Consider the following 13,838-nt stretch of genomic DNA (forward strand, 5'->3'; position numbering starts at 1 on the left):
TTTCCTCCAAATTTGAATTCCAGTAAGTCAGCTGGCTTTGCTTTTGATTCAAATGAGTAGAATTTATGAAGTGTTTCTTTTTATGCTTTGCCTTAGAACTCCCTCCTTTATCGGATTACAAATTGTCATTCAATACAGTAAAAGTGCATTACTTCATTTATTCATAATTTATGATCATTTAAGTAGGGGAAAGCAGATATAAAGGGAAATCAGTAGTGGGACATGAGAAACTTCAAGCCTTCCAATATTGTCCTGGGATCTGCTTTATTAATAAATGAGAAAAGTGACTACAGGTAATCTTCACACATTGCTAAAAGCTATAGAAATAGTATCTTCAAATTCTAATGAAAATTAGCTGTACCACACTGTAAAATTAAACATAGTCTTACACATGACTTTTAAAAGTCTAGTTCAGAGACCTAAAGAATCATTTGATCTAGTCTAAGCTTTCAGACACATAGGTATCATCAACTGCTTTTTATAGGTTCAGCAACTGAGGCCTTCTAGATGGGTACTTTGTTTATGTTCATAAAACTAACTTTCTTTATTGAAACAATGGGACTCTTTCCATTAGGTATATAGACTTTCCTCCTATTTAGAGCAGATTACTGAGACCTCAGTGAACATGTCAGAAACTTCTTAAATCCTCAAAAGCCTTTGAGTCAACGCATCTATGTAGCAAGCAAACCATTGCTTTAAGGTAAAATCTCCAATATACAGCTAATGTACCTAGTGTACTTAGATGTTTGGAGATGTTGCCAGCATAACTGAGAAGAATCACAGTAGTGGTGACTATGAGACATATAGGCATAAAGTCATAGAGGCATATGGTTGAAGGGGTCCCATAGATCTCCACGTTCATTACTTCAACGGGATGGAGAGGGGCACTGAGACCAGGAGATGTTATCTTCCTAAGGACAGACAGAAGCAATAGGGCTCCATCAGGCTTTCTATAGTATCAAAGCTGTCTCACTCAGAAGAAGATACATGTTTTCCTCTCTCCATCTTTAAAAATGACAAAATTACCTACATTAACATTTATGAAAAGTAAAAACTGTTACATGGGATACTGGTTTTGACATTTTTCATTGTTCTCTATAATTAATAAAGTTGCAGTATTCCATGTTGTATTAGACATTTGCCCTCCTGACCATTTGGGGAACTGTCTTTGAAAAGATTTTTCAAAAAACAAAGGTTTGCCAATGATTTCAACTGCCTTGTTGATATAAAAGCAAGGCTGCAATGGGCATTTCTGAATATACTTTTGTGCCCTAAGGAAAAATAATGGCTAATCAAAAACATCCCTACCTATAAAAAAAATCCGGTACATTAGATTCCTTTCCTTTTTTGAACATCATCTATGTTGACATATTCAAAAGAAAGATTAGAATAAGTTGATTATGTGAGGTTCTCAATTACTTTTTGTTGCTTTTAACATTGAAAGTAAACAAAAAGCCCTGAATATTAGTCATAATCAAGGTTGGACCCCTGTCTTGTGAATAACCTGGGGCTGCTGTGAGCTGAAGTGGTAAGTATCTGGGAGAGAAAAACTAGGCTCAAGTGTATTAAGTTACAAGGTCTAAAATAGACACACCTGCTGCATTGCATCATAGGAACCAGAAGTAACACAAATTTAAATGCAATGCGGTAGAACCTTCAGCCTTGTCAATGCGAGTAAATGTGCCCTGGAACTGTGCATGCAGAGGGCAGTTTATTCACAGTGGGACCTAAAAGGCATGTTAGTCAGTGGTGCAGAACCAGTTCTGCTGATGATGCCAGTAAGAACAGCGAGTATTGCACCTTATATTGATGAAGTCCAAGAAAACAAAAGGAAACAAACTCTTCAACTCACCGTTCCTGTTGTGCCCAACGAAAGGTGATTCATCTGTTGTGTCAGGGGGCCCATCATGTTTGCTGGCTGCATTGACATAGGATGGTCCATTGTTGGCGTAATCACAGCACCCTATAAGCACACACAACGTCCATCTGAAAACATGTTCCACAATGAAGGAAACTTAAAAAAAATAAGCACAGTAAACTGTGTCAACATCATACGTGCTTACTTCTCACTAAAAAGGCTAACGAGCCATGTGTGATTTTTACATCCATTCATGTCATTTTGTGCCTGTCTAAATATGTAACATTAGCGACTTTTATCTCTGATGTGATTTATCTGTCATTGTCATTTATACTTCCAATATTCAATGTGGAATGTATTCTAAGACATCAGATAGATCCTCTCTCACTGTTCTACATACAAACTTCTCTGACTGAAAAATATAAATACTATGGAAATTCTCTAATTGTTCTTGATATTGAGTAAAACTTCTGTTTTTGTCATTTACCCAGGATTTATACAGATAATTCTTGATCACCTCAATACAACCTTCCCCCAGGGGGATAAGGCTGGTCCAGATGGGTTTCTTGACGGGATACCTTTAAAGGACATATTAAAATCTAACACAAATGTTATAAAAATCAAAGCTACTATTTCCCATATGTTTTCCTCCTAATCTTTTGACCTACCTTCTTTCTATCTGTGCTTTTGACACAAGCCTAGAGGATACTGAACTCTGCTAAAGGCTGGTCAAATGAAACAGCACTGAAATTTTTTTAAATGCAAACATATCAAGTGTTTCATCATGGAAAGGCCTACTTCTAGAATATGCTTTTTGATTTATCATAACTGTTGGAAATGCAAGAAATAATAGACATAAAAAAAAAATTCTGTCCATATACAAAGTGTCACATGGCCCATGAAGCCTGGAGCCAGGCCATACTACCCTTCCTTTCCTTTTCCTTTCCACTATCCTACTATTCCACCTTAATTGACTAACTTAGAGAATGGAAAGATCTTTTTTTTTTTTTAATTGAAAAGCTAGGGTTGGATGGAATCTTTGAGACTGTATAATTCCAGTGTTTTATTTTAAAGACAGTAATAAAGGCAGAAGCTCATTTAAATACCCAGTGGTAGAAAAATGATTATGAATCTGAATGCTATTTTTTTCTGTAAACATTATTTTTCTATGTGACTTTTTTTCATATAAATAAACATTTTGAAGAAAAAAAAATAAGTCAGATTCATGTGGATGGAAGGATCTCAGCACCCAAACTAATTACCCACAAGCAAATATGTCCTAAAATGCCTTAGCTCAGGATAATGCTTCTCGTGCTATTATCCAAATCCAGCTCCCTGACTGTACCTGTTAAAAGATCAGGCTGTCACTCAGCCCTCCTTGTGGGCTCTTCCTCATCAATATGGAAGGAAAATAGAAACTGAACCATATATTTGTAAATGACTGATATACAGAGCTAGCTTTGTTCTCAAAGACATTTGGACTTTTGAGCTACAATCAATCAAAACATGTATGTTATTTTATAATCTGTAACTTGTAAATAGACATAGTTGTGCATTTGCATTGCTTGAATTTTTTGATGCTTCCATAAACTGTCATTCATCAGAATGCTTCTTGAATGAGAGACATGATAAGCTTTTACTTAATTATAATTCAGAGACACAACACTTTTTCTTCCTGCTGCCTGAATTTAACAAAAGCATCTTTCCTTTTTCCTTAAAAAAAAAAAAAAAAAATTACTAGCCTTTATTTCAGGTATTTGTCATATCACACTAGCAGTAAATACTTTGAGAATAACTGAGACGTTTCTTAAATCACTTAGGGATAAACTACAGAATAATCTCAGAGTTAAGACAGAAGTTCTGAAGCATTTTTTTTTTTAGCCAAAATGTGGCACTTTCACAACATTCTAATCCTTAGCAGGTGCAACACTTCAATACTCTTCTTGAACTTGAGATTTAGGCTATCTTCTTAGAATATTTGCCCCTAGAGGTTCTGACACACAGCTAACTTGTGACAGTCCCGGAAACCCCACAGTTCTAATCAGATTGCCCTAGTCACATAAAGAATTGTTCATCATATATCAGAGATAAAGACCAAATTGTGTTTGGCCAGGATACTTTCTTCGCAATGCCCTAGGGGTGACCTCACACCCCAGCAGTGTGATAGGTAGTCTTAAGTCTTTTTCGGGGGTGGTAATATGTAAATGAGATAAGGTGAGCCTGTGACAGACAGACAAATCAAAATCTATGCATGATAAGTATAGAAGGATTGAATGCCTGCATTTGGAATTAATTTCGGAAGGATCGTCTGGTCTCTTTAGAGAATCTTTTCATGGAAAGTGCTTGGGGACTCATTTGATTACAGATGCCACAGAGTGAGCGCTGCTTCTGTGTATAAACCAGAAACCTGACAATCAAAGGGAAGACTGTGTGTGTGTGTGTGTGTGTGTGTGTGTGTGTGTGGTGGGGGGAGGGATGTGTCATCATTTAGCATTGGAAATAGCAGTGCTAGGCACGGAGTGGAAGACAATGTAAGAGAAACATTCCTAACCAGGCCAGCTATTGCAAATGAAATGAACAACGAAATAAGGCTTCTTGGGGGAGGACACATCAGGACATACATTCTTATTCAAATTTAGTAAAAATGTTCAAGAAACACAGGATTCCCACAAATGATTAAGATCATACATTTCTTAAGAATCTCAAGGGATGGAAGAAACTTACAAGCAGTGAGTAAGTTGGAAATAGCAGACAGGAATCCCTTGGGGAAACACATTGTCTTGATGGCACTTTACCAGGGACAGACAACTTCGGGAGTTTGAAGCGCTGGTTATCTACAACCAAGACCGGGCTTTGCCAGTCACTGTGTTCATCAATTGCAGTTCAGCTACAGAACCTCTTTTGTATTGTGTAAGACATGAAACAGTGTGGGGGAGAGGAAAAAGAAAGAAAAAATAACAAAAAAGGAAGAGAAAAATCTATGGTTGTTAAGGCGAAATTATAATCGTGCCTCATTAAATACACTGTCAAAGCCCTTCCTATCCGATGCATTTAAGCCATAGACTGAAGAGTGTTTTGTGACAGATGTTGCCAACACATAGAGGGTAATTTCATTTACTCAAAAGGTATAGAATGTGCTGTCTGACGGAGTTCGCTTGGCAAATGGCAAAGCAAGAGGAAACAGATTTTTCATTTTAGCATCTCCGGATATCTGGGTTTGCTCAATGTTTAAGCTGCAAAGAAAAATACTGTAACATGCTGTAATTCCGCTAAAAAGCACAATGACCAGGCAGCTGATGGGACTGTCTGGTCTGTTTTAGCCACGGCCTCTGCAAAACAAAGCTGTTCACACTCAAGAGTCATAGGGTGGAGCCGTTTGCCCTAATTCTGAAATAAACAATTTCAACAGGATTTTGGATAAAGTTTCCAAAGATCATTGATGTGGAATAAATATATCTGACCTAAGGCCACAAAAGCATCTGTGTTGTTAACCTCCTGCCAATATTTGAAAGAAATGTTAAGTCTAGGTGAGTTCATTGATATTTTAATTTTCTAACAGAAATACAGGATCATCGACAAATTGAGGAAAACACCAGCAAGGCTCTCTCCCATCAAGAACACACATAGATGGTTTAAAACCTACATTAATGCCATGATATGGACCACAATGAGAATTACCTGTATGAATGTTCCTGTGAATGTCAACATTCTAGGCCAGTGCCACTCCAAATATGATCAAGAATTTAAATTAGACTCTCTGGGCTTCGGGCATTGGAATCTGTGTTTTAATAAACTCTCCAAATGATTCTGATGCCCCCTAAATTTGAGACATGTGCTCTGTCTATAAACGGCTATTGTATAAGTCAGTGTCACAAATACTTGGTCTTACTTTATTTATACTGTTTCTCAATTATTTGTTTTAAACCAATCTTGTGATAGGGTATGAGCCTTTGTGTAATAATTATATTACATTTTGTTTAAAAAGGCAAAGAGGTCAAGCCTACATTTTTGATGAGCTGAAATGGGGTGATTATCTGAGTAATTCAGGCCTCAGTCAGATGATCTGACATGTTTCTTTTTGATCAGTGTGCTTGTGTTGGAGCACATTTAAAATTCCTTCCTGTTTGGAATCTAAGGGAGCCTTGAATCTGAAATCACAGAAATGTAAAAGTATTAATAAAAGGTAGGACAATTATAACATAAGTGAAAAAAAGGAAAAGAAATATCACCCTCTTTTTCCCTCTTGTCCAATCTAGATGCCTCAGGTCAAAATGTTTGCAGCCCAAACTGGTATATACAGGATGGATAAACAACAAGGTCCTGCTGTATAGCACAGGAAACTGTATTCAATATCTTGTGACAAACCATAATGGAAAAGAATATGAAAAAGAATGTATATATGTGTATAACTGAGTCACTTTGCTGTACAGCAGTAATTAACACAACATTGTAATTCAACTATACTTCAATAAAAAATAAATTAAAAATAAGAAAAAAACAGAAAGAAATCTTTATGTTTCTTCCAAAAAGAAAAAAATGTTTGCAGCCCATACTGTGCTCTTTTGCTATGGTCACTTATGCAAAACCATGGGACTTGTTAGTAGTAATCATTCAACATGACTTAAAAAAATGTGGTTTAAGGTCATTTGTCTTTCTCATCTGTGTGTTTTCTGCTTCTCAGTTTTTAATATTTCTAGAATAAATATCTAGTGGAGTTTGTGTACACCAGGCTATTTTTAGCACATGTGACGTACAGAGAATGATACGCCCTTACAAGTAAACTAGTTAGTGTAACGGATTTTCCAGTAGCAATGATGTTTTCATCATATAAATGGCATAAAGTTATTTCACTTAACTTGGGAAATAGCTAACCAAATGCGGTGCCCTGCTATATGAGTGTGTGACACTCCATGTTGTGTATGTAGAGATGTTTCACCTTTTCATTTGCTGATGTTGGCGTGGGTTTTGTTTTGTTTGCAGGGGTGCTTGGTGAGGTTTACATAGGGCTGCCTAGGGAGAGATAAAAAAGGATTGGGAAAGATTTCCCCATCCTCAGAAACACTCATTAATCCTCAACTACCTTGATCAATGTCCAACTTGCAGAGGATGGTCTGTCTTAAAAAATATATATATTTGAAACCCAGAAAGCTGTGGCAAAGCTGGAAGATATGACTTCCACTCTGGAAGCAATTTGGAATGATCTCCAACAAACAATGGAGGCTTGGGAGAATGGTGAATAACCAGGTGTGGAAGCCAGGCTGCCTTGAGGACCCCATGTTAGCCCCTATCCTTCCTTCCCTTTATTATTCTCCACTTGCTTCTTTCAATATACCTTCCCAGAGGGCGAGGGTAATGTTTACACATATTTGTAATCCCTATAATTATGAATTACATGCAGTAGATACTTGAAACAGTGTTTGTGAATTAATTTTATATATCGGCACCACAAATTGTTCAGTAAAATTAAAAATGGCTAACATTTACCAACTTTTAAAATTTCGATTGTTCATTCTAGAAGGGATGAAATCATGTTTGCTTGTTCAAACTGTCTATTTACAGTGTCATGGTGTTGTCTACAGTAGGAGGCATGTAATATATGTTTCATAAATATTGGTTGGAAAATGATGAAAGAGAAAAACTCAAATCAAAAGGTTCTTACAAATGTTATTTTGAGATTAATAGTCAAAAGGAAGCAATCCAAAGATTCTGAAAAATCTTGTTCTCACAAAGGGCAGTTCAGTTTCAAAACCAAGGTTGTGCTCACGTATGTGTGCATTTATTAACATATTCAATCACCACACCCTTGGAGATGAGATCTGAAATTCACCTGATGTAAAAAGTTCTACTAATGCCACCATAGCATATTTATGGAAATTATCAAAATAAAAAGTATTTGTGTATGTGCATACACCAGTGGTCCTCACCAAGGGGTGATTCTGCAGTGGCTAAAAGGGCGATTTGGCAATGTCTGGAGACATTTTTAGTTGTCAAACTGGGGAAGGGGTGTCACTGACACCTCGTGTGTAGAGGCCATGGTTGCTGAATATCCTACAACACACAGGACAATTCTCCACAACAAAGAACTATCCAGCCAAAAACACTAGTGCTAGGGTTCAGAAATCCTGGTATACACAAATATATATTCATAAGCTCCAGTTACACAAAATGAGAAAGATTTGAAATTGCAGTACTTAGAAAATGGCACAAAGTAGCCATCCACTCTCTGCTCCCTACAACTAACAGCAGACCTTAGATTCTACGCTGAGATTATATTTATGCTATAAACCAGTTTCTTAAACACCTGGCATCTAAATCAATTGCCCAAATCGTATAATTTATCAACGAAAGGAAGCAAGACTATTATTGACTTTACATTATGTAACTTTATAGTGCCTATATGGTTAGTTTAGAGTTCAAATGTATATTGCTATTTATTTTGGAAACACAGCTAACTAGAGCTGGGTTTCTCTTTTCTAAGTTTAGACAAATTAGATTTGATTGGTATATTTGGACTGCTACCTAGAGGTGTGTACCTGTGGGTTTGGGGTATCATGTTTAGAAGCAGGGCATCTTCCATTGTTATGTGGTAAATTTAGAAGAGTTTTGTATGTAGTTTATCTAATGAGAGAACATCTATTAACTGTAAAAACGGAGGGTTTTTTCTTACAGTCTTATAAACATTCTTAATTTCATGTTGCTTTTGGTTTCAGTTGCCATTAATTGGAAGTGCTTTATTAAAAATATGTAATATTAAAAGTCACTAAAGCCAAATTCATTTTAACCATGGAGTCCCCTTTAAAAGAATCCTAATTATATACCATGCTCATTCAACTGCGAATAATGGTTTCAAATACTGGTTAAGTGCTTATTTATACAAGAGTGTCATTTTGAATGAGAATTTAAGTAAATATGTCACATGGAAGTATTTTTTACCAAAGCAGGTACATAGATAATAGTATTCTCAACAATGCTTTATTGAATCCTTTAGAGTTTTGTGCTTAAAATTAAGAAATTTGTTTAGCAGTGACTTTTGATGTTTTAACAAGCTTCTTTAGAATTCTAATCGAGTACAATGGCTTTTAAATATATTACAGAATTGAGGAAGAGTTGACATTTTGAAGACCTTGGGGCCCAAGGCTCAAATGGTTTTGTTGACTGAATGTGTAGTAGACCAATTAGTTCTTTTATCATTAAACTCCTATACCTGGTTAAAACTATAAAAGGAATTTCATCATGCAGGTGGGTTACTATATAATCTTTTCTTTTCATATTTCTACTTAAAGAAATTATCATTGCTGAGACAATGGAAATATTAAGTGTGCACAGAAGGATCCCAGGGCCCCCTCAGAGAGTCTTATGTCTTCATCAACAAAGGGTGGATTTGCGTTCATCACCTCCCATTCCAACCATGTAATCAATGTGTGGCTCTCGGCCACGAGATCCACCACACACAAACCTATGTGCCATAAAAACCCATGCAGTGTGAGGTAGACGATGTGAAGGAATCACATTATTTGTGTGGGAGAACTAATGGTGTAACCTAAGTCCTCTGTCTCCATTTGCAGGGCCCCTGTGGGATATGGCTTCCTCACCCAGGTGCATTGCACAGTTCCAAAATCAGTTTAAAGAGATTTGTAAGCTATTATATATGGAATGGATAAACAACAAGGTCCTACTGTATGACACAGAGAACTATATTCAGTATCCTATGATAAACAATAATGGAAAAGAATATGAAAAAAGAATGTATATATATATATATATATATATATATATATATATATATATATATATATATATATATAACTGAATCACTTTGCTGTACAGCAGAAATTAACACAACATTGTAAATCAACTATACTTCGATTAAAAAAAATGAGCAGGGAAATGATGTAAAAGGCTTCATAATTTTTCTAATAAGAAAAAAATTTTAAAAAGAGATTTGAGAAAAATAAAAATAAATATTAAGGACCATTAAGCTGTGGCACTTATCAAATGAATGGATTAGTCACATTATATTTCACCACCTTCCCTATTTTTTAAGAACAAAAAAAGCCTCTGATATCTACTCATCCCATATATTACATAATAGAAAATTATACTATCATTACGGATAACAGCTCCCAACCATTTTCCTACCTTAAAAAAAAAAAATACACTTGTCACTTTAAAGATGAGCAAAACCGATTTTCTTTAATTTTTGTTCCAAGACAGGATATAAAGGAAACTGTGTTAAACTATCTTCTCTACCAAAGTACAGCCTAGATTGCATGCTTACAACTGAGTTAGCATCTTGAAAAATATTGTCTTATAGCGGAAATGTCACATGTTTAGGACACTGGCACTGATAAGCCAATGGCTACTGTAAGTTACATTTGAGTATAAGGGTAGATAGGATGATCAATTATAAGATCAAAATAGTTTCCATTCCTGCTTGTCCCATCTAGATGGAATGAGCAGTAGGGTCACCCATGAGGTTGTGCCTTCCTACTCATTTCCACATTTTATTCTCCAATAGAAGGTCCCTGCAGGTAGATCCAAGATGGCCCCTTGAGCATGGTACACATGTTCCATTAAGATCCCATGGCTTACAATTTACCCTTCTAATCTAAATCCAATCCACATGAAGCCTCTCCTCCAGCACACTGAACTACTCAACTGTCTCCGACCCATCTTGCTCTCCCATCCTTGGTGTCTTTGCCTGGGCATCTCCAGCAGATTTGCAAGTGTGTGTTAAGATTCTTATCAAATGCTCCATTCTAGGGAACAGCTCCTCTGTCTGACCCAAGTTGTTGGTCATTTGCTCCTCTCTTGTCTCCTAGCTTTTGGCATATATCTGATCATGATTATACTTTATTCCTCCCCTGAATTCTAAGTTCATTGTGCCACTCATGATACTTTATTTTGTAAGGGTTTCAGAGCCCAGCACAGTGTCTGTCATGAAATGGGTCGTAGTGGTGCTGAATTTCTAAATGAGTGAAGGGCACTTGCTCATCTGACAGGGCTGCCATGACTTTAAAAAGATGAAAAACATAACAGCAACTCTATGTTTTAACTGGACAAGGTGATTCAATTGAAATCACAAAAGCACTTTCTTGATTGGACAACAGCATGGTCTTAGAAATCCATTCATTCAGTTGCTTTCCTTTAAAAGTGCTCATGTCCGACCACTGCCAGCTGGACAGTCTTGCCATTTACCAAGAGAATTTCTGGGCTTCTAATTCTAAGGGCTGCACACCACCCAAGGAACTCCAAGGTTGATCCACTGCACGATTTCCATTTTATGCAAGAATTACATGGACCCAATCAAATGCTGCAAAATTTCCTTTATATATCACAGTATAAGCTTTTTTTACGAGGGCTTTCACATGCCACACACTGCTTTAATAGCCATATATCTGCCTAAGATTCTTGTCAAACATTGCAATGTGATGGAGAAGAAATGCTTTATTCACTTGTACAGCCATCACTTTGTATACCTCCAAGTAGATTTTTAACGTACAGAAAGTTTAAAATGCACATCAGAAGCAGGATTCCAGGCCAGTCTTCTTCCAAACGATAAGGCAAACAGGATTTCCAGCAGAGGTCTGAATATTTATGGGCAGCGTCTTTTGTCTGGTAAGATGTTTGTCTCGCTTTAACTAGCGCTCAGGATTGTGAGCTGTCATAAAACTTCTCGTTAAAAACTTCTCCTTGCTGACAAATAAGCCAAAAAACCCTGCTGCACATCATTTTCAAGGTCTTGCAGCATCCTACTGGTGAAGGGGCCTGGGAGGTCATTTCTTAAATCACAGGGGTGATCAAGAAGAAAGGCTGTCTGTTACCCTACTTGTGGCCATTGTTTATAGTGCAAATTACTGAAATATGTCACAAGGCACCTTGATTCTGGATATTACTAGGAAAGCCACTATTCCTTGTCCTGCAATTTGTTACAAAATGTACTTTATTTTGTGGTCCCTCGGAGGACACTTCTCAGCTATCTGTTTTCTCCTTTAAGACATTTTTAGGAATTTGCCTGGTTAAAGCTGCCAACTTGAATAGACCTAAGATATAGGTATGAAGCCATGACCCTATTCAAAAAGGGATTTACTCCCTTTAAAGTGCACTCTCTATCAGTACTACTGTCACTAACACGCCTCAAACTTAGTATATACACTGTTGGTGAAATGTTTTGTAACCTAACGCTGATATAAAATACGTCCTGGTGGCATGGCCATATCCTAAGGTAAAAAAGTTACATATTAGCAGCATCCAACCAAGATATATTCTGAGGGATGTGAGATGTTAGTTAATGTACCTAAAGTTGTCCAGTAGATGAGATGAAAGCCAACTTTTTCTTTCTACTCTTCAGTATTCTACTTTTATATAGTTTGTGCTAGAAATTTAGTTACACTTAGATTTTATTGCCATTTCTCCTAAACAGGATTACTATATCAGTGGGTGTGACTTTTTCTTTGTTTAATAGAATGGTCTTAAACTCTCTAGTACCTTGCTCTTCATAGTGTGGTCCAGGCACAGATAGTGTCATCTGGGAGCCTAGTGTAGAATCTCTGGTCCAGCCCCAGCCCCACTGAATCAGAATCTGCAGTTCGATAAGATTTCCAGGTGAGTCATATTCAAGGTCAAGTATGAGAAACTTTGCTCTATTTTTTATATGTCTGCCATGGCTCTAGCTGAGTAATTATTCTACTGCATTGCTTCTAAAGAAATTCTTCATGTATTTCTTACTCATTTTGTTAATTCCCTTTTCGGTTCCTACTTGAGGGCCACACAGCTTCAAATAGTCTTTGTAACGTTAATATGCCTCCTGCAAACATGTTATAACCACGAACAGCCAGTAATATTTAGTTCATCTCCTCAATAGTCTCCGTAAGGTTTCTGCCTTTATCCATACAATCTCCTCTCCAAAACAATTTCCTTTCTTTTCTTATGACATATTTGCATGGCAACACTCAAACTGAAACCTCCATTTCTCTCCAAATAATGTCTTGTCCATTGATGAGTCTGAAATGGCTATTGCAGGCAAGTGTTGGAAGAGATGCTGAATGCCTTGCAAAGTAGTGAGTCAGCATCTATGTACATATCACAACTACATACAAGGGGTTCGGTGTCAGAAGTAAAATTCCAAAATATTACTACTTGCTAGATCCTTATGGAATTAGTCAAAAGTGTTAAAAGTATTTTAAAAATGAAAGTTTTTTTTAAAAGTTCTTTGTTGTTTTGGCCTTTTTTCTGAACTCTTAACCCAAATTTCCAGCTGCTCACTGAACCTAGAATCTCAGGCACCTCAAAACTACCATGTCCCATTTTGAACATTCTCTTTCTCTTTCTTTCCTCAGAGCATATTCTTTCTCCTCTGTTCCATTCTTGGAATAATACGTAAAATTTGAAGCCATCCTTGCCTTCTTTTCCCTCATCACACATAACAATACCACAGTCAAGTCTTGCCAATCCCACGTCATAAATGTCTCCAGATCCTCTCTCTTCTGTTCAGGGCTACTAGCTAGGTTATCCCTCATTGGCTTAATCCAGCTACTTCCTGTGGTGCCTCCGTCATTCACAGATGGAGACTTTTTTTTTTTTTTTTTAAAGATTGATTGATTGATTGATTGATTGATTGCTATGTTGGGTCTTCGTTTCTGTGCTAGGGCTTTCTCCAGTTGCGGCAAGTGGGGGCCACTCTTCATTGCAGTGTGTGGGCCTCTCACTATCGTGGCCTCTCATTGCAGAGCACAGGCTCCAGACGCGCAGGCTCAGTAGTTGTGGCTCACGGGCCTAGTTGCTCCACGGCATGTGGGATCCTCCCAGACCAGGGCTCGAACCCGTGTCCCCTGCATTAGCAGGCAGACTCTCAACCACTGCGCCACCAGGGAAGCCCAAGACATTTGTTTTTTAATACTCTCGTGGCATATTATTAGTTTCCCCCAAAGTGAATCCTGCCTTTTCAATATAGAATTGAAAAAAACCCCACAAAACCCTA

General features: G+C 37.1%; 1 protein-coding gene across 10 annotated transcripts in view; it reads right to left on the reverse strand.

Moving 5' to 3' along the window:
• The window catches only part of RBMS3 (RNA binding motif single stranded interacting protein 3), a 705,499-nt gene that overhangs the window by 63,806 nt on the left and 627,855 nt on the right, over positions 1-13,838 (reverse strand). For all 10 annotated transcript variants that reach the window (XM_068558019.1, XM_068558022.1, XM_068558021.1 and 7 more), the window contains one exon: positions 1,853-1,963. In XM_068558019.1, coding sequence (XP_068414120.1) covers positions 1,853-1,963 — 111 coding nt within the window. The remainder of the gene's footprint in view (positions 1-1,852; positions 1,964-13,838) is intronic.

The sequence above is a fragment of the Eschrichtius robustus genome, chromosome 12, assembly GCF_028021215.1.
Source record: "Eschrichtius robustus isolate mEscRob2 chromosome 12, mEscRob2.pri, whole genome shotgun sequence".
Classification (NCBI taxonomy): Eukaryota; Metazoa; Chordata; class Mammalia; order Artiodactyla; family Eschrichtiidae; genus Eschrichtius; species Eschrichtius robustus.